We start from the raw sequence: 24331 nt of genomic DNA, 5'->3' as shown, positions 1-24331 counted from the left end.
AACCTAACCCTGTCCCTTAACAAATTAGTAAAACAAGAACAAACTGAACCCTAAGTTGGCAGAATGAAGGAAATTAAGTTTAGAGCAGAAATAAACGAAATACACAACATGAAAACAAGGACATTGACAAAACCAAGAGCTTGTTCTTGGGAGAGATAAGCTTCACAATCCTTTAGCTAGTCTAAACCAAGGAACTAGCACACCCACGCCAACAGTATAAGTTAATAAAAAAGACTGTAAAATGGACTCTAGGGAAACCTGAAGGATCCTAAGAAGCTGCTCTCGACACGTACACGCCCACGAACTGGGAAACACACAAGAAGCGGAAAAATGCTAAGAACCTCCGAATGAGCTAGCAAGACTGATCAGGAAGTAATGGTAAATCCCAGCAGAACAAGTGCTTCGAAACAGACTCAGTCATCAAAAATGTCCCGACACAGAAACGTCCACGACCAGATGGCTGCGCTGGTGAATTTTACATGTAAAGAATTTAACACCAATCCTTCTTAAACTACCCCCTCCACCGAAAAAAATCAAAGCAAGGGGAACACTCCCAAACTCATTTTCTAAGGACATCATTATGCGGATACCAAAGCCAGAAAGGACACTCAGAAAACTACAGACCGATATCCCTGATGAATATGAAGACAAAAATTCTCCGTAAAATGCCGGCAAACCAATTTCAGCAGCAACGATTAAAAAGACAATTCACCAGGATCAAGTAGGAATTATTCCAATGGTGCAATGCTAGTTTAACATCTGGAAATCAATGTGATATACCACATAAATAAAATTAAAAGAGGATCTTTTTTTTTTTTTTAATTTATTTGACAGATCACAAGTAGGCAGAGAGGCAGGCAGAGAGAGACAGGAGGAGGCAGGCTCCCTGCCAAGCAGAGAGCCCGATGCGGGACTCGATACCAGGACCCTGAGATCATGACCTGAGCCGAAGGCAGAGGCTTCAACCACTGACCCACCCAGGCGCCCTAAAAGAGGATCTTAATAGATGTAGAAAGATCTTTTTTCCCCTCTCCTTACAAAAGTGTTGGTTTCTGCACACTGCACTGATTCACCCTCCCCAGATACACGGCTTCCGACAGCGGCTCTGGGCACATGGAGATGAAGTCTGAGTCCTGAGGGCGGTATCTGGTCAGTGTAGAGTTCAAACGGTATCTGGGCTATACCTTCAAGCCAAGGGGCACACAGGAAGAGTATGCAAGGCCCACATCAAATTATGGCAGGTCTTCACGCTTGCTATCCTATCACACGTTTATAAATACGAAGAACTAGTCATTTGGGAGCTGTGCGGTCAAGGGGACACCCAGCACTACTCCACTGTGTAAAGTCAAGCCGCCATCCTGTGGCTCCCTAGCTCTCCCTGGTTATGACCCCAAGCACTTAGAAAGGAAGGCTGAAGTAGGCTGGGAGAGGATTACCAGAATGTTTGGGCACCTTCATTCCTGAATATCCAGTAGCGGGGCTCACCTCCACGGTTACTTCCTGCAGAAAGCACACAGGGCAACCCGTCAGAGACTGCTCCTCACAGCTGAGATGCTCCCAGAAGTTCCAGGGGCCGGGCGGGCTGCAGGAAACCACCCAGGACTAAGTAGACTCCGTAAGCCCAGCCTCAGCGCTAAGTCCTGTGCTGGCTCCGGGCACATCTCAGTTCTTCAAGTCCACTTTGCTCCGGTTCAGCAGCGACAGACATGTACTCGAACTCACCTGGTCTGAAGTCAGAGGTCTCCGCCAGCCCACAGGGCTCCTTCCAGTCGATGGCAGGGGAGAGTGAATGTGGCCGGCGGTGCACTGTGCCTTGGCAACACTCAGGGAGGTGGGGTCCGTGTCTGCGCCGTCAGCACTGCGCCTGCGTCCTTCAGTTCAGGGCAGAGACAGAAGACCAGCTGGCGGGCCGCAGCCTCCCGGCGGGTCTGAACATCTACCAGCGCAGTGCAGCGGAGGTCAGCACCTGTCCATTGTCCTACAAAGAACTAATAACCTTCCCTCCTTGGTAGTGCACAGAGAAATGCTGGACAGGACTGAGCCCGGGACCAGATCAAGCCAAACTTGTCTTTAGGAATAACTGCACAGACCGTGTCTTTTGCTGCAAAATACTGCAGCCAAATCTGCCTTTTTTCTTCTGTTTTGTCTTTCACCATCTCAGTGTCAACGATGGAACCGAGAATCCTGTCCTCAGTGAATCCTCTGCTCGCAGGCGGTGTCCCCAGGGCGTCTGTCTTCTGTTCAACACACCTGATAGCGTCACCTTGCCTGGAGTGCCCCACGGGCTGCTTCAGAAACTCAATGTGCTTTTCCAGTCGCGATTCAAAAGTGGCTGGGGCAGACCTGCACAGCTGCGGGATCTTGGCCGGGTAGCGGTCGTAAAAGGGGTTGGCCTTGAGCTTGGCCCTGACCCCGCTGCCGCAAGCGCCCTGCTGTGGGCCCGCCTGAGCCGTGGTGCACTGGGAACATGCGCGGCAGTGCGGGGGACACGAGCCCCAGGCCTAGGGCACGGGTGCACGTGGCGCATGGTCCCCGGTATAGACCGACCACCTGCAACACGGCCGGGCCCGTGCTACCTGCCACCGCCACGGCAGCCACGGCCGCCCCTGGCTGCTCCTCCTCCAGCGCGTCCCAAATGTAGAAATATCTTTTGACGAAAATGATAAATGGGCACCCGTTTACAACAAAAACTCAACAGAGATGTAAAGGGAACATAATCAACAAAAGAAAGATCACATAAGACAAACACACAGCTTACATCACATTCAACCATGAAAAGCTGGAAGGTTCTCCTCTAAGACCAGGAACAAGAGGAGGAACCCACTCTCGCCACTGCTACTCGACATGGTGTTAAAAGTGCTTGTCAGGAATCAGGTAAGAAAAGGAAATAAAAGCATCAGATTTGGAAAAGAGTAAGTATAACTGTTTGGCCGGTGCCATGATTTTAAATATAGAAAATCTGAAGTATATTATGCATGAAATTTATAGATCTACTCCACACACTAGTAAAGCTGCAGAATAAAGTTAATGTCCAAAAAGTAGTGACACTCCTGTATGCTGAAGAATTATCTAAAGTATAAAGAACACAGTCCCATTTATAATAGCATCAAAAATAATGCAATACTTAGGAATAAATTTAATCGAAGAATGTAAGGACCTTACACTGACTCCAAGACACTGAAGAAGCACGCTGAGGGCACAAGCCGTCGGCCAGGGTCCCGAGTTTATGGGCTGCAGGAGGGTTTGAAGATGTCAGTGGCCCCGAGCCATCTATGGCTTCAGATTCAGCCAGGTCAAGAGGCCAGTGGCATTTTGTTAATGACACAGAACAGCCTGCAGTGACACGGATACAGACACACAGAGGACCCCAGCGGGCCAGAGCAATGCTAAGAAAGAGAAGATGGGAGGCCGCCCACTTCCACGTTCTGAGCCTTATTATAAAGCTAGAGGTGACCAAGGGTAGGAACTGGCACAAGAAACAGACACATACACCAACGGAACAGCATCGAGGGCCAGACACAAACCAACACGCACAGTCAGCTGTTATTTGACAGAAGAGAAAAGACGGCCCTTCAAGAAAGGGCCTGGGAAAATGGCATAGTCAGTCACATGTTAAAGACCGAACCTAGGGGCACCTGGGTGGCTCAGTGGGTTAAGCCTCTGCCTTCGGCTCAGGTCATGATCTCAGGGTCCTGGGTTCAAGTCCCACATCGGGCTCTCTGCTCAGAGGGGAGTCTGCTTCCTCCCTCTCTCTGCCTGCCTCTCTGCCTACTTGTGATCTCTGTCAAATAAATAAATAAAATCTTAAAAAAAATTAAAAAAATTTAAAGAAAGACTGAACTTAGACCCTGACCTGGACATACTTACACAATTCGTGTGGCCTGGATCAAAGGCTTAAACGCAATACCAAAAACCTTAAGACTCCTAGAAAGAAACGGGAGGCGGGTAGGAGAGAGCTCCTTGGCATCAGTCTGGGAAAGGATTCTTAGGATAGGACATCCAATGCATGAACAAAAAAATAAAAACCAGAACTCCATCAAACTAAAAACCTGCACAACAAAGTAAACAATCAACAGAATGAAAAAAAAAAAAAAAAACCACTTATATAATGGGAAAAAAATGTCTGCAAACCAAATATGTGATAAGGGCTTAATATTTAAAAATAAAGAATATGTAGGGACTCCAATCAAGATGGCAGACCAGGGCTGCTGAGCTCACCGCCGCCACAGACCACGGCCACAACTAGATATGGAGCGACTCTCTGAGAACAACCCAAAGAGAAGCAGAACAGTTCACAGCCAAAGACTGTGGAAAACAAAATAAAATTTAAACCTAAAAAGGTAAACGGGGCATAGCCACAGTCTGGTGGGAATCCACAGCCCACAAACAGTAGGGAAGTCACAGACGCAGGGGTTCCTCCTGAGGACAAGGGTTCAAGCCTGGGACTGGGCATCCCCGGCCCTGGGGACCTGCATCAGGAGGCGGCAGCCCTGCCTCGTCTGGCTCTGCAGTACGGAGGGCTTTTCTCTGGGAGAGGAGGAGGGTCCCCCTCCGAAGGGGCCTTCCGTGCTGGGAGACTGGGCACAGAAGCAACGCTCTGAGAAGCCCTGGGCCATATGCGAAGGAGCTCTGCGGCCTGATTTTCGAGTGTGTAACGGAGAAGCAGACATCTTTATGGAAGTTTTTCTGGGAGCAAAATGGCTACAGACGACATTTGCTTGACCTCCTTCTGCCTGGCTGGCCACACACTGGGGGGTGCCGGTGTCGACCCTCTCCAACCACCCTGTGAGCACTGCCTCTGCAACCCCACTGCTCCCCCGGGGACCTCACCCCAGCTTCCCACCAGGCAGGAACCCCTGCAAGCCGGCCCCACACCACCACACTTGGCGGGCAACCCTGGCTGGGACAGGTGCCCCACCATCCCCACTGAGTGGCCTCAGACAGGACCAGCGCCCCATCAGAGTGCCCCCGACCTGCCACACACGGCAGGACGCCTCAGGCCCAGCCACGCTCCAAGGTAGCTCCCGCCTGGGGGTGGAGGGACCCTGCTGACCAGTTCACGGGCACAGTCCCTGCCGGCCACAACAGGGGCAGCGCGTGAAGCCCACACAGGGCACATCCCCGAGTGCCTGATTTAACAGCCTGAGACACTGTGTTTCTGGGCCTTGAAGGGGCCTTCCATGTAAGGCTGCTCCCTCAAGGTCAGGAGACGTACTAATCCGCCTGCCACACGCGATAAACACAAAGTCAGGCAGTCAGGACAGACAGGAATGTGTTCTAAGCGAAAGAACAAAGCAAACCTCAGGAAAAATAACTAACGGAAACAGATAAGCCGTCCACCCGAGAAAGCTCCGAGTGAGAGTCTGGTGATCCTCAATCACCAGAATCAGAAGAATGGATGAGCACACGGAGAACCTTGTCAAGAGACAAAGAAACAGAAACGATAAGAACGCTCAGAGCCCAACGCTCCAATACCCGAAATGAAAACACACCGGAAGCAACCGGCGGCAAAGCGGAGGGCGCAGAAGGACGGAGCAGCGACCTGGAGCACGGGTGCTGGAAATCAGCCGAGATTCACAGCAAAAGGGGTTTTACAAACGGGGATACCTGGAGGGACTTCTAGTAACTTCTGGCACAACATCAAGCACACTGACATTGGCATTATAGGGGTCCCAGAAGGAGAAGAGGGAAAAGGGAGAAAACGTATTTGAGGAAATAATAACATTTTCTGTCCTGGGGAAGGAAAGAGACATCCAGGCCAGGAAGCACAGAAAGTCCCAAACAAGATAAACCCGAGTCCACACCAAGACACAAAATTAAAATGTCAAGAGACAAAGATAGAGAAATCTTCACAGTAGCAGGAGTAAAGGCACTAGTCACATGAAAGGGATTAGTCCAGAGACCATCTGGTGATTTTTCAGCACAAACTTTTCAGAACAAAAGGGAGAGGAATATATTCAAAGTGGTATAAGAAAAAATACCTACAGCCAAGAACACAGCACCCAGCAAGATCCTCATTCAGAACTGAAGGAGAGATGATGAGTTTCCCATAGGAAGAAAACCTTCTTTAAAGAGTTCATGACCACTAAACCAATCTTACAAGAAATGTTGAAGCGACTTTCTAAAGCAGAAATGGAAAGGCCATGACTAGAGAAAAATTAAGAACAGAAACCTCACTGGCAAAAGCACACATCTAATGAAGGTAGTGAATCAACTGCTTATAAAGTCAGTAGGAATGTTAAAGAAAAGGAGTAAAAATAAAAGTACAGTGGTTAGAAGGCATACAAGACCAAACATGTACATAAAATGTGGAGGGGGAGGGGCGCCTGGGTGGCTCAGTGGGTTAAAGCCTCTGCCTTCGGCTCAGGGCATGATCCCGGGGTCCTGGGATCAAGCCCCGCATCGCATCGGGCTCTCTGCTCAGCGGGGAGCCTGCTTCCCCCTCCCTCTCTCTCTCTGCCTGCCTCTCTGCCTACTTGTGATCTCTGTCAGATAAATAAATAAAATCTTTAAAAAAAAAAAAAAGAAAAGAAAAGAGAACCTTCTGAAAAGGATTACCTATTCTAGACGCCAATAAAAAGATTGCGATTCATGGGAGGTGGTCAAAACATCAACATTAAAAAGGGTTTCACAGCAGAGGATTCCCACCCTCTGGGAAGACTCCGAGGGGTCAGGAGCTGGGGGCGGGAGGTGGCTGCAGACAGGGTGGGCACAGCAAGGGCGCTCGAGTTAGAAGTAGGGTCTGGATGCGGGGCAAACTCGGAGGGAGGAGGGGCTGCCTCTTAGCAAAGGAAGTGGTTTCCTGACATGGAACCGACTCGTGGTGAAGATGCCGTGAAGACTGCTGAATGACAACAAAGTATTACAGAGTATGACCTTCAGAATAATTCAGAGTATCACATAAACTTGGTTGATAAAGCAACAGAAAGTTTTGGAAAGACTGCCTCCAGTTTTAAGAAGTATACTGTGTGTTAAAAGCTATCTAAGAGCACTGCACAATAACACAGAAATTGTTCATGGAAAAAAAGTCAAACAATGTGGCAAAACTTCTTATTTTAATAAATCCATAGCCATCCCAGTGTTCAGCAGCCCAGTGCTGTTCGGTGCCCTCAGCACTGTGGGGGGACCCCTGCCCGCAGGGAGCTCAGGACCCATGGCCAGCTCAGATGATAGTATTTTTTAACCAATAAGCCTTTTAAAATTAAGATATGTAGGGTTTTTTTTAAGACATAATGCTATGATACATATTAATGGACTATAGTGTAAACATAACTTTGAAATGCACAGGGAAACCAAAAAATTAATTTAACTTGCTTTTTGTGGTGGTCTGGAACTTTGAAACCGCTGTATCTTCGAGATATGTCTATTCACAAAAACTAAAGAAAAAGAAATACAAACACTGAAGAAAGTCATGAGATCACAAGGGAAGAGCAAGAGAAGGAAGGAACAGAGAACTACAGAAATCAGGAAGCCGTCAAGCAAACGGCACGAAGTGCACACACATCCGTGGTTTCCTCACGTGGGAATGCGCTACAGGCTCAAGTCCAAAGACAGGGTGACTGGAGGGCTGAGGAGAGACCCACCCACTTCAGACTTCAACACACACACACACACACACACACACACACACACACACACACACACTGAAGTATGGGGATGGAAAAAATCCATTCCCTGCACATGGAAATAAAAAGCAAACTCAGGAAGCAATATGCACATCACACAAAACAGACTTTGAAAGAAAAGTAACAAAAGAAAGGTGCTACATGATGACAAGGGCATCAATTTCACACGGGTTGGAACAGTTTTGCCCCCCTTAGGAGCTCCCAAATAAAGGAGAAATTGGTGACAACAGCAGGGGACTTCAACCCCCCCCCAAGACCCCGCCATCAATCATCCAGACAGACCCTCAGCAAGGAAACAGGCACTTTGAGGGTGTGGAGCTGAGCATGGAACAGATGTGGAACCCACCAGCCACACACAACAGAGCACCTGCGGGACACTGTGCAGACCAGAGCGCCTGGGGGCCACACAAAAAGTGTCGCTGGGTTTAAGACCAATCCCTTCAAGCACTGTTTCCAAACACAAGACTATGAAACCAGGAGTCGGTTATAAGAAAAACACTGGAAACAACAAAGGTAGAGGCTCAGCGACACGTTGCTACAACCAGTGTGTCACAGGAGAAATCCAAGATGCCATCAAAAGACACCTTAAGACCAATGGAAAGGAAAACATCCCCAAAACTGTGGCACAGCCAAAGCTGTTCTGAGGGAAGCTTACAGTGAGATGGGCCGACCTCAAGATGCAAGAGAAATTTCAAATCAGCATGGTTACCTAAAGAAGCTGAAAAACAAAATAGACCAATAAAAAAAAAAATCATTGAAACCAAGATCAATTCTTCAAAAACCTAAATAAATTTGGAAAAGCTTTAGCCAGATTCACCAAGGAAAAGGGAGAAGTCAAAATCAGAACATCAGGACAAGTGACAACGGACAGCATGAAAACACAAGGGGTAACAGGAGACCACTCTGAATAATTACGCCGGCAAACTGGACGACCCAGATGAAATGGATGAATGCCCAGAAACGTATGATCTTCCAAGAGGGAGCCAAGAAAAAATGGAAAATTTGAACACACCAATTACTAGAAAAGAAAGCTGAATTGGCAACAAAAAACTCCCAACACACAAGTCCAGGACCAGACGGAGTCACGGGGGGTTCCACACACCTGTGAAGAGGAGGTAATACCCACCGCACTCCACTACTCCAAAAAAAACCGAAAAGGAAGGAACAATTGTAAATTCAGCCCATGAGGCCAGCACTACCCTGAAACCCAAACCAAAGACAGTGATAAACAAGAGAACTCCAGGCCAGCGTCTCCGATGGACATGGGTCAGAAACCCTCAACAACACGTCAGCAAACAGCATGCACGATACAGGACAAGGGTCATTAGTCCCAATGAAGTAGGACTTATTCCAGGAACGCACGCATGCCCATCTACACGTCAATGTGATGCATACAGTAACGAAACACGGGCTGAAAATGTCCTCAACAGATACAGGAGAAGCACTGAACAAAAACCAACGTCCACTCATGATCAAAACGCTCAACAAAGCGGTAATGGGGGAGCACACGTCAGCCTAACACTGGCTGCACGGGCCGAGCCACAGCGAACGCCGCGCTGCTTTTTCTTTGAGATCTGGAACAGGTAAAGACGTCCCTTCTCAGGGCTGGTATTCCGCAGTACGGGAAGTCCTAGCCACAGCAATGAGGCAAGAAAGAAAAGGCATCCAAAGTGGAAGGAAGAAGTCAGCCTCTCGCTATGTGCACGTGACATGACGCTGTAGATAGAAAATCCTAAAGAATCTACCCAAGAACTAGTAAAATAAATGCATTTAACAGTTACAGGATACAAAATTTATATTTCTGAATTGGTTGCATTTCTACACACTAGTTGTAAACAAATCAGATAAAACAATCCTATTTATATTAAAAGAATAAACTATCACTTAAACCAAGTCATGGTACTCCGAAAACATCCCAACGCTGATGAAAGAAAACTGAAGATGACACAAGCAAACGGAAAGACCCACCACACTCACGGGACAGAAGAATTTATGTAGGCTGACCTCACAGTAAAGCACTTCGCTTTACTATGCTTCACAGATAATGAATTTGTTTCTTTTCCCCCCACAAAGCGAGGGTTGTGACAATACTACTTCATCAAGCAATTCCTCTGGTGCCATTTTTCACCAGCATTTGCCCACTTCATGCCCGTCACATTTTGGTTATTCTCACAATAGTTACAATATTCTCATTTTATTTGTATGGTGATCTGCGATCAGTGATAAAAACTTCCAGAAAACTCATACTGTTTACCATTTTTTTGGGTAATATTTTTAAATTAAGGCATGTACATTTTTTTAAAAGATTATTTATTTATTTATTTAACAGAGAGAATTCACAAGTAGGCAGAGAGGTAGAGAGAGAGGAGGAAGCAGGCTTCCTGCTGAGCAGAGAGCCCGATGCGGGGCTCGATCCCAGGACCCCGAGATCATGACCTGAGCCGAAGGCAGAGGCTTTGACCCACTGAGCCAGCCAGGTGCCCCAGGCATGTACATTTTAAAGACATAATCCTATTGCACACCTAACAGACTATAGTATTGTGTAAACATAACTTTTTTTTTTTTTTTAAAGATTTTTATTTATTTATTTGACAGACAGAGATCACAAGTAGGCAGAGAGGCAGGCAGAGAGAGAGGAAGAAGCAGGCTCCTTGCAGAGCAGAGAGCCCGATGCGGGGCTCGATCCCAGGACTCTGGGAATCATGACCTGAGCCAAAGGCAGAGGCTTTAACCCACTGAGCCAACCAGGCGCCCCTGTGTAAACATAACTTTACATGCACTGGGAAACCATCAAATTCATGACTTCCTTTATTGCAGTAGTCTGGGTTCACTTGCATTGTTAAGATAGTCATAGTGACTGAAGCAAAGTGCAGATTCAAAGCAATCTTTATCAAATACCAATAACATTTTCCACAGAACTACAATAATCCTACAATTCATAGGGAACCACAAAAACCCTGAAAAGCCAAAGCAACCCTAAGAACAACAAAGCTAGAGGCATCACACTCGGATTTCAATCTATACTACAAAGCTATAGCAACAAAGCAGTATGACAGTGTATAAAGACAAACATATAAATCCGTGGAACCCAACACAGAACCCAGAAAAAAAACCCATGCTTAAATGGTCACTTAATCTAAGATAAAGTAGGCAAGAATATACAATGGGGAAAAGACAGATCTTCAATAAATGATACTGGGAAAACTGGACAGCTATGTGGAAAAGAATGAAACTAGGCCTCTTTCTTACACCACACACAAAAATAAACACAAACGGGCTGAAAGATCTAAATATAAGGCCTGTGATCAGAAAACTCTCAAGAGAAAAGAGAGGCATAAACTTGTGGATAGCAGTCTTAGTAGTATTTTCTGTACTTGTCTCCTCAGGCAGGGATAAAAAGGGCAAAAATTAACAACTGTGACTACATCAAACAAAAGCTTTGGACAGCAAAGAAAACCATCAACAAAACAAGAATAAACCTACTGAATGGGAGAAGACATTTACAAATGATATATCTGACAAGGGATTAATATCCAACATATATAAAGAATTCCTACAACTCAACAAAAAACACAATCTGAATAAAAAATGGGCAGAAGACCTGAATACACTTTTCGCCTCAAGGAAGACATACAAATGGCCAAAACACACATGAAAAGATGCTCAACATCACTCATCATCAGGGGAACGCAATCAGAGCCACATGAGCTACCCCTCATATTTGTCAGGAGGGCTTTCACCAAAAAGAAATAAAAAGTGTTGGTGGGGATATGGAGATAAGACCTTATGCACTGTTAGTAGGAACAGAAATTGGTGCAGCCACTACAGGGGACAGTATGGAGGTTCCTCCGTACATTAAAAGTAAAACTACCATACGATTTAGCAATTCCGCTTACAGGTATTTATCTGAAGAAAATGCAAACTATGATTCAAAAAAGTACTGCACTTCTGTGTTTACTGCAGCGTCCTTCCCAACACTGACAGGTCAACGGATAAAGAGCATGTAATGAGCACCGACTGTACAATGGACTACTACCTCCCCATAAAGAATGAGCTCCTGCTTCTGCAACCGCATGGATGGACTGAGTGGTAGTTTGCTAAATGAAACAAGTCACAGAGAAACGAAATACCTTGTGATCTCACTTATACGTGGAATCTAAAAAACAAACAAAAGAGACTCAAATACAAGAACAAACTCGTGGCCTGCAGCAGGATGGCGGATGGGAAGATGGGTAGAACAGGTGCAGGGGATTAAGAGGTGCCAACTTCCAGATACAAAATAAAGAACTCACAGGGATTTAAAGCACAGCACAGGGACAACAGTCCATAACGTAATAACTCTGATGACAGATGGTGACCAGACTTACTGTGGTGAGCAATTTGTAATGTGTATAAATGTCAAGGTGCTATGTTGTGCACTCAAAGCCAAGTCTATGTGTCAACTCTAGTTTTAAAAAGATAAAGAACTCCTACAACTCCACAGCAAAATGCAATTAATCCAATTAAAATGAGCCGAGGACCTAAACAGACATTTTTCCAAAACAGACATACAAATAAATGGTAAAACAGTACATTAAAAGCTGCTCATCATTACTCAGTAAAAGTAAAATGCATATCAAAACCATGAGGGGTGTCCTCTCATGCTTGTCCGAATGGGTAAGATCAGAAAGACAAACCGTAAACACTGGCGAGGACGTGGAGCAAAGGGAAATCTTGAGCACTGCTGGCAGAACTGTGGAGACAATGGGTCAGAGATTCCTCAAGAAAAGGAAGCCTAGAAATACCATGAGCTCCAACAACTCCATTGCTGGGTGTTCATCCAATGCAAGATCATGGCTGCCCCCCTGTGTTTCAGCAGCATGCTCTGCGATGGCCAGACGGACATGGAACGGACGGACGTGGAAATGACCCGCGCACCCATCAGTGCAGGAGTGGGTTAGGAAGTTTCCATATTCACACAAGGGAGTATCATTCAACCTCCAAAAAGGACAAAATCTCACCACTTTCAACAACATGAACGACCCTTGAGGGCATCATGTTAAGCAAATTAAGTCAGACACAAACACATACTCCATGATCTCACTTACCCGTGGAATTTAAAACAAGGAAACCAACCAAGTTCACAGAAAAAGAAATCAGCTTTGCGGTCATGGGGGCAGGCATGGGGGAGGGAAGTGCGTGAAGGGGCACACAAGGAACAAAGGTCCAGGGGGCAGTACTAGGGGGCGATGCCCAACGTGGGACCTGTGGTGACCACCGCTGCAGGACACACAGGAAAATTCAGAGTAAATCTTCCAAGGTCTCATCCCAAGAACCAAAAAAGGATTTCTTTTTGTTTTCTGTCTTGAGTCTTTTTTCCTATCTCTAAGATGACGAGCATTAACTAAACTTACTGAGGCCATCACTTCACAGTGTAACTCAGATCGTTACGCTCATACCTTAAACTTACATGACGCTGTATGTCAATTATTCATTAAAGCCGCAAAAAAATGAACTTTTAAGTGTAACATCAGCATTACGATTGTTTCAAAGAGGGTCCTAGGTCTGTGTGAAACAGGTGATCTCGGTAAGCACGCTGTGATGGGAAAAGCCGTCACGGCAGTCCCTGGACAAAGCTTTAAGCCTGCTCTCTCTGGACAAAGTCATAAATGATTCACATTAATGATTCCATTATTTGTCAAATCCTTGCTATTTCCTCTTTTATAATCATACTATCAGGTAAACATAATTATTAAACGAATTAACTCAGGATGACAGTGTGCTTTAATAGGAAATTTTCACAATGGACACAAGAACAATAATGAAGAACACATGTGTTAAGGTCGATGTAAATAAAACCAAAAAACCCTAACGACCAGGCTTCCACTGTTCCACACAGCTGCTCGTGTAACTCGTTCTCCTAGCTACACAACTTAAGGAATCTGTCCATTTTTGTAAAGTTAGTCGCCATCCTTTTCTGGTCACTAGAGACCTCTTATCAAACTTAAACACTATTAAAATAATGAGATCCTCCAACCACCAGCCTCACTGGTAGCTCGTTTCCCCATGACCTCATGGGGCCGGGGGTGGGGGCAGCCCAGCGTGAGCATCACTGATTTCCTGCCTAGGCCCACCACTCAAGACTTTATACTTCTTTTCCAAAGAGGCTAAAAACATGTTGTGTTTGCTACATATGTTTGTAAAAGCTAACCTCCATCGCATTCCACCCACTCAGCACACCCCTGCTTGGAAGCACCTACATGTGCCTCCAGCCTCCAAACTCTGGCCACCAGCCTCCAGCCACCGGCCACCCACCTCCAGCCACCCCGGCCTCCAGCCTCTGGCCACCAGCCACCAGCCTCCAACCTCCAGCCTCTGGCCACCAGCCTCCAGCCATCAGCCACCAACCACTAGCCACCCACCTCCAGCCTCCAGCCACCCACCACCAGTCACCCGCCACCGGCCACCCCACCTCCCCCGTCACTGGCCTCCAGCCACCCACCTCCAGCCTCCAGCTATCAGCCTCCAGGCAGCTGCCTCCAGCCTCCAGCCATCAACCACAAGCCTCCAGCCTCCAACCACCTGCCTCCAGCCACTCACCTTGAGCCACCAGCCTCCAGTCACTGGCCACCAACCTCCAGCCACCAGCTACCTGCCGCTAACCTCCAGCCACCAGCCTCCAGCTTCCAACCAACAGCCACCAGACACCCGCCTCCAGCAACCGTCCACCCACCTCCAGCCACCAGCCTCCAACCTCCCACTGGACACCAGGCACCAACCTCCAGCCTCAAGCCTCTAGTCATTGGCCTCCAGCCTCTGGCCACCAGCCATCGGCCTCCAGCCCACCTCGAGGTCAGCGGCTCTCAGCCTTAGCTCCATACCGAAGCCCAAGACACATTCCAATCTCCCTCTTCACCACTCAGATTTTAGGTGGGACCCAAACCAGTATTTTTTTACCTTCCAGGCAATTCTAATGTGCTAAGGAGCTTGAAAAACATGGCTTTAAGTTTCTTCTTCCAGTTTTAGGGTTGCATAATTTTACAAATAAAAACGGGATGGTGGGCCAAATACATGATCACTTCTAAGACTTAACCCTCAAGGAACCTCTTCAAATCAGGGTCACCGACCGAGTTCAACAGCTCCCACACGCCCCCCCATCTGCCTCCCATGCAAGGAAGCACAGTACAGGGGCCCCCCTTCACTCCCGACTTGACCTCACTGCCGTTCCTGGCCCTTACTCTCTCCGTCTTCCCTCCAGAGGCTCTCTCTCCGCCCTCTGCCTCCTCTGCCTATCCTATGGTGGCTTCCTTCTGCATTGCTATCAAACCCAAGCTCCGTGAGCAGCTCCAGCAAACTTGTTCCCTCCCCTCCCAAACCCCATTCCCCACATCCCCTTCACGATGCTTCCTCATGTCCGGGCAGAGCTCAGGTGTTCCTGCCTTGCCACGAGGTCACCGGTCTGACCCCGGAACCTCCGACTCAGCAGGAAGACTGAGCACCGCAGGGCGCTGGTGAGCCAGGCCACGCCCCTGCTGTCCTCTAGTATCTGAAAGGCCTGTCCAACCCCTTTCCTGCACATCCCATCAGGTCCTGCTGGGAGACTTGATGAGAACATAAGCAAAGAAAACAGCGTTGTGCTGGAATGCAGTGGTACAACCCTGGCCACGCTCCCCTTAGCACGGAAGCCCCACTCAGCCCAGCTGTGAAGGGAAGGATCATCACAGGCGGAGCGCAGGTGTGGGTTAGCCTGACCAAGGAGCGCCCCGCTAATCCCACAGGTGCGGCTGCCCTGGGAAGCATGAAAACTGGTTTCCTCCTCCCAGAGCACGTTCCTCCTTCTTGTTTCAGCAAAAATCTATGTCCGGTCTTGCGCTGAGCCCTGGGGACGAGGTGGAGAGTCAAGTCACCACCACCCCTAAGAGGTCCACTTACACCCTCGACAGCTGGGTCCTCTGAGGGCCTGGAACTGCAGGCTGGAGACGACTCATCCTCCCTGATGAGGAAGGGACGCTTACCAAAATGGGAAAGCTGAATGGGTGTTACCCTGGTAAGGCAGGAGGGAAGAGCTCTTCTGGGAGCCAGAACAGCACGTGCAAAGGCACAGTGGCAGCGAAGGTGCACGTAGGGGGGATTAAAGAACCTGTCATGGTGGCAGAGGGCAAGGAGGAACGCATTCACTTTCTAGCTCGTGCCAGCGGCCATTCGGCGGCAGGTGCTTTACACGCTGCCTCCCGTATCCCACGAGACACCTGCATTTTACCAGCTTTTTGTTTTACTAGAAGGAACTGAGCACCAAGAGGGTGAATAACTTGCCCGAGGTCAGTTAAAAGCAAAGCGGTAATGTTTCCATCCTCCCTGAAATGGAACAGGGTACACGTCCTGGGCGGGTGGGGACTCATGAAAAACTACCGGATCGAATCTTAGAACAAAGAAACAAACAAACTCAGTGCGGACTGAAGGCAGCCAAAGCAGTTCTCGCCAGACAGTAACAGACCGAGGCTGTCCCCGCCGCGAGCGCAGGGCAATGCTCCGCAGGTCAGCGTCGGCGCGCTTCCAGGAGCCGGTGCCCAGGCGGCCGGGCGAGCCCAGCAGCAGCGGGAACACTGGCGGGTAACCGGAGCGGGGAGAGGAGCACGTGCTTCCCGCAGCCCGCACAGCAGCTAACCGCGCTCTCAGGCCCAGACGCGCTCCTAGGACGCCGAGCGCCCTGGACCGCGGGCGCAGGAGCGGCGCGGACCACCCCCCACACGACACGGGGCTCCCCGCCCTCAACGAGGAGCAACCCGAACCCGCGGCGCGATTCGGCTTCACGCCGCACCGGGCTTCCCGGCCCCCACCTGCCCGGCACGACGCCGGGAGCGCCCACAGCGCCACGCAGTTCCTGGGACCCCGGCACGCGCGAGGCCTGCGGACTTACCCACCTGGAGACGCGCGAGGCCCCGCAGACAGAGACTGCGCCGCGACCACCGCCCCAGGCGCGGCGGGGACTCTCCGCCCGGCGCTGTGGGCGCTGGAGCAGCTCGGGAGGCCGCCGCCCCCGTCAGAGGAAGCCGCGGGATCGCGGCGCGGCGGGGGCGGAGCTTCCGGGTGCCCCCCCCCCCCCCCCCCCGCGTCTCTCCGGCTCCCCCACCCGGACGCTCTCCCGCCTGTGGCTTTTCCCGAGGGTTCGTCCCATAGCCGTGCTTCCATCGTCCGCCGCGGCCTGTCCCCCGCAGCTGGGGGGTGCGGAAAGCGCCGACCGGTTAGCGCGGGGTCGTGCGGGGTCACACGCGGTAGCACGTGGCCTTACGCGCGGGGTCACACGCGGTCGTATGTGGTCGCACGTGCTCTTACGCGCGGGGTCACACGCGGTCGTATGTGGTCGTACGTGCTCTTGCGCACGGGGTCATACGCACGGGGTCATACGCGGTCCTACGGGGCCGCCCCGCCCCGCCCGCTCCTCAGACTTCGCTAGTGCAGCCGCACGCACGTGGGTCGCTCTCCCCGCTGAGGAAACCCGGGGGCAGGAGCTGCGGGTCGGGCTCCGGGGACCAAGACCGCAGGCACGAGGCCAGCTGGGAGCCTGCCACGACCCGGCACGTAGCTCCCCCAAGTGCCGGCATCGCACGCACGCGTGTGCGGACCGGACCACGCGCCGCAGACGCCCGCACGGCCGCGCTCCGGCCACCGCCCGCTGATGCCTGCTGGGACGAATCCCGCCCCGGAACAGAGCTTCCACCGGGAAGGGGGCCCGGACCTCTCGGGCTCCTCCTCTCGGGGGACGTCAGGGACAAGTGGCCAAGGAGCAGGCCCGTCCTGCGGGACAGCGAGCTGGCGTCCGGCCACTGACGGAAACGCTGTCCATTCCGAACCACGTCACGTTCCCCGCAGCTCCACCCAGACCCCGTACGAACAATAACCCGGGACCTCCGTGCACCGCGGACCCCAAGCCAGAAGCCCTCCGCCTGTATCTAAAACGGGGAAGTTTTCTCTCTGAGCTGAAAATGTGCACGTGACCTAACACATTTTTCAAAAACCCTCCCATAACTACCCGACAGTAATCATTATTAGACATTTCGGGTAATCCGTGGTCTTTTTGTCCACCCCACAAATGAAAACCTTCTGCAGAATTACTAAAATTCAATAAAACCCTGCGCAAAGAATGTCAAAGCTATGGCTATCCTCGGTGGCTCCTGCCTCTAAGGAAATACAACGTTCCCATGTAAGGGACAGAGGCCTCAACTCCAGCTTCTCGGACCTCAGCTATCCGTCCCCCTCCACGAACAAGGACCGCCACAGAACAGCTGTAGTAAAGGATCACCCTGGAGCACGGACCGTGCTGTCTGCAGACCCCGTGCAGCGGCTCTTGGTAAGGTGAGGCGGGGCTTACAACAGACACATTTGGTTCCACGGTCCAGGTCAGCCGCGCATGTGTGGTCCGTCCTGTGTACCAGGCACAGTGCTGGGGTGAGTAAATCACGGAAGCCACCCCCAAAGAACTCAGATGAGGCTAAAACCCCGGCAGAGAAGGGAGAAACACAGATCCCAACGCGGCCAGCCATCTGGAAGCAACAAGCGCTGTCCTACTGGCCGTTCCCATGAAAAATGTTCTTTTCCTTCTGGAACTGATGCCAAATGAATTGTGTTAGGTCAGCAGCAGCAGAGAAATTGGTAATGTCATCACAAAAGACAAAATACTAAGCATCCCATCCCACAAAAATACACAAATTCAGCATGGTACACAAGGCTTTCCAAGACCAAAGAGGGTACGGGAAGAATACTGTGATGGCTCTGGGAAGTGTTCCCCACCAGGCAACACACAGTGTGTAACAGCTGATGTCTTCACAAAGACGCTGGGGGGCAATGCCTTCCTTGTTCCCCATGACTCTCCCTGTGCAATCACCCCGCAGACCCCAGAGGGGCCCTCAGCGTACCCCGCTGATCTTTCACAACGGTTCACCATCGTGAGCGGTGGTATTTCAAAGAGGAGACCACACCGCAGTTTCAGGAAATGTGGGGAAGGGGCACAGGTTTAGAATCCGAGGAAGGGAGTTTCAAATCCTGAATGTGCTGTGTGACCTTGGGCAGGCGAGGTAACCCGTCTGGGTTTCAGCTCCCTCTTGTGTGACACCACCCCCAGCTCCGCACTGTGCAATGAACAAATGTACGGGAAGTTTCTTCAACGTTGTAGGCTCTCGGGAAAAGGCACTTAATAAGCTAATAAGATATTTTTACAAACCCTCCTACATGTGCCCAGCCATCACCATGATTATGTTCTGCGGCAACCTCTCTCGTCTCTTCTCCCCAGATGGAAACTCCCCCACGGAATGACTGAAGCTGAACTGGAAGAACTTTCTGTGTTGGGCCAGAAGCCAGTAGGAAAGGCAGAGGTGCAGAGTGCAGAGACCTCCGCAGCCAGGCCCAGCAGGGTGCTGACACACGGCTGCCAGCCCACCGGTCACATCCTGGGTATTTTCCCATGGAAATAAAACTGAAAACCCCACCACAAGGGCTAGAGGCCAGGGTCTGGCCGATTTTGTGCTCCCAGCACCTACACCGTCAGGGCTGCCCGCGCCACTCCATGGGCGCCGCCCGGCAGGCAGGCAGAGGGATAGGTCTGGGTGCTCTGGTCTGGCTCACCGCTCGGTCCGCTCTGGGCGATCGGCGCCTGGAGGACAGGGACCTGGCCCCGGCTGACCAGACCCGGGGTGGTGGGCACTTCCCGCATCCTCCCACGCCAGAGGCCTCGGAGACTCCCGACCGCAGGCACCGCAGGCACCAGGGAGGGCTCTCCACCCATTTGGCAGGGGCCCGGACCCTGGGCGTCCGAAGGCGGCTGACCAGCGTGGAATGGCCTGTCCCATTGGCCCAATGGGCGGACGCGACGACTCCTGTGTTCAACCCGCACAGAGCCTTCAGCCGGGACCCAGCTCCGTGGCTGAGCCCTAGAGCGTGGGGTGCCAGACTGGAGGGCTGAGCGTGTCTGCACCCCGTGGGGCTACAGGGGCGGCTCCAGCCCCTGGCTCTGGTCTGCTGACGCCTGCAGGGGCAGCCCCGACAGGAGCCACCAGGACTCGGGAGCCTGCGGCTGGCGGGTCACCCAGCTGGGGTCCCGCTTCGCACCCGCCTGCCTGTACCTCCTTCTGCGTGGCCGGTTCCAGACTCACCTGGGGGGTTCGCGCTGTGGTTTCCTGAAGGCACCAAGTTCTTTGTCTTTACAGATTCTGTAAGCATATAAAAACAAAACGTCCCGTGAGGAAAAAGCATTTAATGTTTATCTAAGAACACCGGCGACAGGTTGTGGGGACCTGCAGGAGGCACACAGTCCCTGGGAGGCTCTCCTGTGCCGCGGGTATGTAGCACACCTGACTGGCCGGGACACCTGGGGTCATGTTACTGGGGTCCTCAGCACAGAAAACACTGGGCTCCGGTGACAAACACTTACATCTTCCTCCCCAGGCCCCACTTCCTGCAGAGGTCATTCCCTTACAGGACACAGGGACTGGTGACAGAGAAGCCCCTTTCTGCCCCTCTGAAGGGACTGCGCCACCGGCAAGGGGCCCTTTGGACACAAGGGCACCCTTGGGTCTCACAGCACGAAGACCCCTAACTTCAAGCCATGGAGAGAAGACCAAGTGGGTCGGGTTTTCTCTTTCTTCCCACCTCCCCTCGGGCAACCACCAGTTTGCCCCCTGTATTTTAGAGTTTGTCTTCTTTCCTTTGTTCATTTGTTAAATTCCACAGACAACTAAATCATACGGCATTTGTCTTTCTCTGACTGACTTCTTTCGCGTAGCATAATACAGCATAGGTCCGTGTGTGTTGTTGGAAACAGCAAGACCACGTTCATTTTGGGGCTCAGTGACATTCAGCTACCCACCCCCGTCCTTATCCGCTCATCTACCGAGGGACATCCGCGCTGCTTCCATGCCTGAGCTGCCGTAAATAATGCTGAAGTAAACACAGGGCTGCATCTATCAAGTAACCGTCTTCATCCTCTCTGAACACCCATCCGGAGGTGGGGCTGCTGGTCACAGGGCAGCTCTAGTTTCAGCTTCTGGAGGACCCTCCACGCTGCTACCCACAGCGGCTGCACCAGCCCGCCCTCCAGCCTCCCGCCAGCAGCACCCCAGGCCTCCCCTTGCTCCGCATCCCCGCCAACACCTGTCGTTCCTTCTTCCTTCTCAGTGTCCTAACAAGCATGACGTGGTATTTCCTCGTGGTTTTCATTTGCGTTTCCCTGATGATGAGGGATGTCGAGCGTCTTTCATGTGTCTGCTGTTTGTACGTCCTCTTCGGAGAAGTGTCTGTTCCGGTCCTTCCAGCTGTGTGTAGCGTGGGTATCAACCACCTGCCAGTGGTAGGAAGAGCGTCCCCATGCCAGGCCTCCCGGGGGCTTGTCACTTCACAGCTCATCCACCGCAGCCAACAATTCCGGGACATAAATGCCATTCCGCAGTGACAGGAAGTGAGGCCCGGAGAAGGCCACCTGGCTAGGAAAGTCGCAGAGCCTGGATTTGGACCGGGCTGTGGGACTGCAAAGCCCATTCGCGGGGGTGTCAAAAGAACGCGCTGATCTTCTACTACAAATCGGCTTCTCCCCAGGCGTCTCCGTTGCTGGGTTACCAGTTGTCCAGCCCCCACACCAAGAGGTCACCCTCAATTCCTCCCTCTTCCCCATGCCCTCCTCTAAGCCATTAGCAGGTAACTTCAGTTTCACCCCCCAGAGAAGAACTCCAGGCACTTAGGTCACTACCAACAGGCCGCTGCCTTCTGCCCGGAACACAGCACAAGCCCCCCTTCTGTCTCCCTGCTGTTGTCAGTCCTATAACGTGTCATGTCCCAGCAACCTTTTGGTTTGAAAAAGGAGGCAAAAGCAGATGATCTTTGTGGCTCTAGGACTTTTCTCCACTGTCGAATCAGTTACTAATGCCGCACCCGCTGTGGGCAGGCGGTGGCTCTGTATCCTAGGAGACAAGGAATACCACGGCATCTAACTACAAAGAGGCTGATGCTTTACTTGACGGAGACCAAGTATTAACACAGAACAATGTGCCAAATGGAAGAAAAAGTTACATCCATGACGCGGCACGGACTCAGTAAGGATTAATTTACTCTCCTAACAGGCTGCCCATTATGGTGGCTGTGGGCGCTGAGAACTCACTTTAGAAAGTCCCTGTTATTTGGAGTCCCCCCGACCCCACCCCCATCCCCACCCCAGGCTTGAACTATGGCTGGGCCTGGCTGGGCTTGGCTCGCCCGCGAGTTGACAGATGTGATCAAGAGAGCCGGCAGTGGCCTTCTCCTGGGAACCTATCTGAACTCCGGAATACCGCATTTCTGAAGCCACTTTGGACTTTTGTGCTACAGGCTCAGGAGAGTGTCTGCTTTCCACTAAGGCTGTCCAAGGTGGGTTTGTCACTTGCCACCAGGAGTCCTGATGAACAGCCTTCCCCCAGCCATGCACTGCCACTATCTATCTTGTCTGCTGCTTTGCTAACTTGCTCGTGGCCTCCCCACTCCTCCAACTGAGGGTGTTTATGAAAGTACCCAGCTGACCGTGCAGGGTATTTTTAAGATAGAACGTCCCCTCTTTTTTCTTCTCCTACGTTATCACAGGCAACAGCAGATCGTACGTGTAAGCATCATCTGTGTGAACGGCCACCACCACCTGAAGTGACTTAGTGGCAAAATGGTGCATTAAGCTTTGGGATCTTAATCTCTGAAATCAAACAGGTATTAGCTGTTTTACTTTGAATAAATTCGGCAATTTCTAAGCCTCAGCTTTTTTCCATTTATAAAATGGGAATAATACTGTGAGGCTCCAATGTGATGACATACGGACCTCACTCAGCATGGGGAGGACCCAGGAAAAGTGCCTAGTAAAAAACACTGTAGAAGCTTGGGGCGCCTGGGTGGCTTGGTGGGTTAAGCCTCTGCCTTTGGCCCAGGTCATGATCCCGGGGTCCTGGGATCGAGCCCCACGTCTGGCTCTCTGTTCGGCGGGGAGCCTGCTTCCCTGCCTGCCTCTCTGCCTACTTGTGATTTCTGTCTGTCAAATAAATGAATAAAATCTTTAAAAAAACAAAACAAAAAAAACAATGTAGAAGCTCTAGGATGATTGTTAAAAGTTACTGGATTTCATAGTGACACTTACTTATTTTGAGAAACTCTCTACAGAACCTTTTACTCTAGTTTCAAAGTGACATTAGAGTCTGTAGAAACGGTTTCCAGCTCATGTTTGTTATACTCGTTCATGAAATGAAGGCTTTCCTGTAGTAGAACCTTCATGCCAAGATTCCATACAGCACTAACCTCTAGTGAGACTTTAAGTAACAAACAGAACAAACGGTGAGTATTAAAATAGGGCCAAAAAAAAAAAATCTTTATTAGGGCCAAAAAAAAAAAAAAAAAAGGTAAAGCAAGGATGCTTAGTTTCTCTAATCAGTAATTCATCAGAGAAACAATAAAAAGGTTTACTTTCACAAATAACATTAAAAAAAGGAGACTTTCTATATAAAAAACTTATTTAGTATAAAATAGGCACCAAAATAAACTGATTCTGTCCAGACCGTTCACCTTACACTGAAACACCTCATGATATTGAAAATATGATACATGTGATTTACTGATCATTGTTTCCTTAAATAGTCTCAGGTCTGCAAAGCCGGCTTGTGACATGCACAATTCAGCAAAGCAAAAAAATCAGCAAAACAATAAAAAATTATTATTGTCTAACTCACCCAGATTATTCTAACAAAGCAGGTGTTGTGCCTGCACTGGCGTCTTTATCTTCCCCTGGGTAAAACGGATCTCGGGCCAAACATACACCCGATGGACAGAGCTCAAACTGCGGAGAACGTGGGTCACTTGTAACCCTCGTTCACGGGCCATCACCCGTCGGCCCCAGAGCTGCCATAGCCCACAGAGGAAACAGGGAATGAACAGCAAACCCCGGCTTCGCTGCTTCTCTCCTGGAGGCCTTTCAAAGTCCCCGGCGCCCCCACCGCGCCCCCCAGAACCACGGCGTCGCGGTGCTGAAGGCGGGGCCCGAGCCTTGAGCGCGCACAAACGGCAGAAGCGGCCCAAGGGCTGCACGGCAGGTGCGCGCTGGGGCAGGTGCCACCGCGGGGGGGGGGGAGCACCCCCAGGACCGTCCCGGGAGCAGCGCGCTCTCCGCACAGCGCCACCCCCTTCAGCGTCCAGGGGCCTCAGGGCCAGAGAGCGTTCGTCCGAGACCCCCGTGTCGGGCGCGGGTGCGCGGGGGTCCACCCCGCTAGTTTACAGAAGGGGGCGTGGGGACACCGACGTCGGGGGGGGAACCACGAGCCCCCGGGTCACTCCACAGGTGACGCGCGCCCCTCCGGACCGGCGAGCGCCGCTGGAGGGGACAGCCCCGGGGCCGGGCAGGGGCGGGGGCAGGCCCGAGCCCCCGTTTCCCCGGCCCCCGCCGGCCGCCTCCGAGCCCGCCCCACGCGCGCGGCCTGAGAGGCGCACAACTTTCCGCGCTCCCGGCGCCCACGGGGGGGGCCCGCGCTGGCGCCCCCGCCGCCACCCACCGTCCAGGTCCGCGCTGTCCACGGCGGCCTTCAGCAGCGCCAGCACCAGCAGCGCGCCCAGGATCAGCGCGGCCCAGGCTCCGCGCGCGCCGACTCCCATTGTTCCGAGGGCAGGACGCGCTGGCCTCGCGCTCCCCGACCGAGCGTCCGCGGCGCCACAGAGCGGGCCCTCTGCGCACGGGCGCCCGC

At 51.3% G+C, this 24331-nt stretch overlaps 1 protein-coding gene and 1 pseudogene across 1 annotated transcript in view; both read right to left on the bottom strand.

The window, feature by feature from the left end:
- The window catches only part of LOC111153731 (transmembrane protein 123), a 47206-nt gene extending 22875 nt beyond the window's left edge, over positions 1 to 24331 (bottom strand). Inside the window, exons 1-2 of the mRNA XM_022512920.1 lie at positions 24143 to 24331; positions 19751 to 19807 (exon numbers count right to left, since the gene is read on the bottom strand). Coding sequence (XP_022368628.1) covers positions 19751 to 19807; positions 24143 to 24242 — 157 coding nt within the window. The 5' untranslated portion in view covers positions 24243 to 24331. The remainder of the gene's footprint in view (positions 1 to 19750; positions 19808 to 24142) is intronic.
- LOC111153975 lies at positions 1509 to 2846 on the bottom strand (annotated as a pseudogene).

Source organism: Enhydra lutris, unplaced genomic scaffold (assembly GCF_002288905.1).
Source record: "Enhydra lutris kenyoni isolate GAN:26980312 unplaced genomic scaffold, ASM228890v2 scaffoldscaffold34, whole genome shotgun sequence".
Classification (NCBI taxonomy): domain Eukaryota; kingdom Metazoa; phylum Chordata; class Mammalia; order Carnivora; family Mustelidae; genus Enhydra; species Enhydra lutris.
The sequence above is the reverse complement of the archived record's forward strand: the minus strand, read 5'-3'. Positions and strand labels throughout refer to the sequence as shown.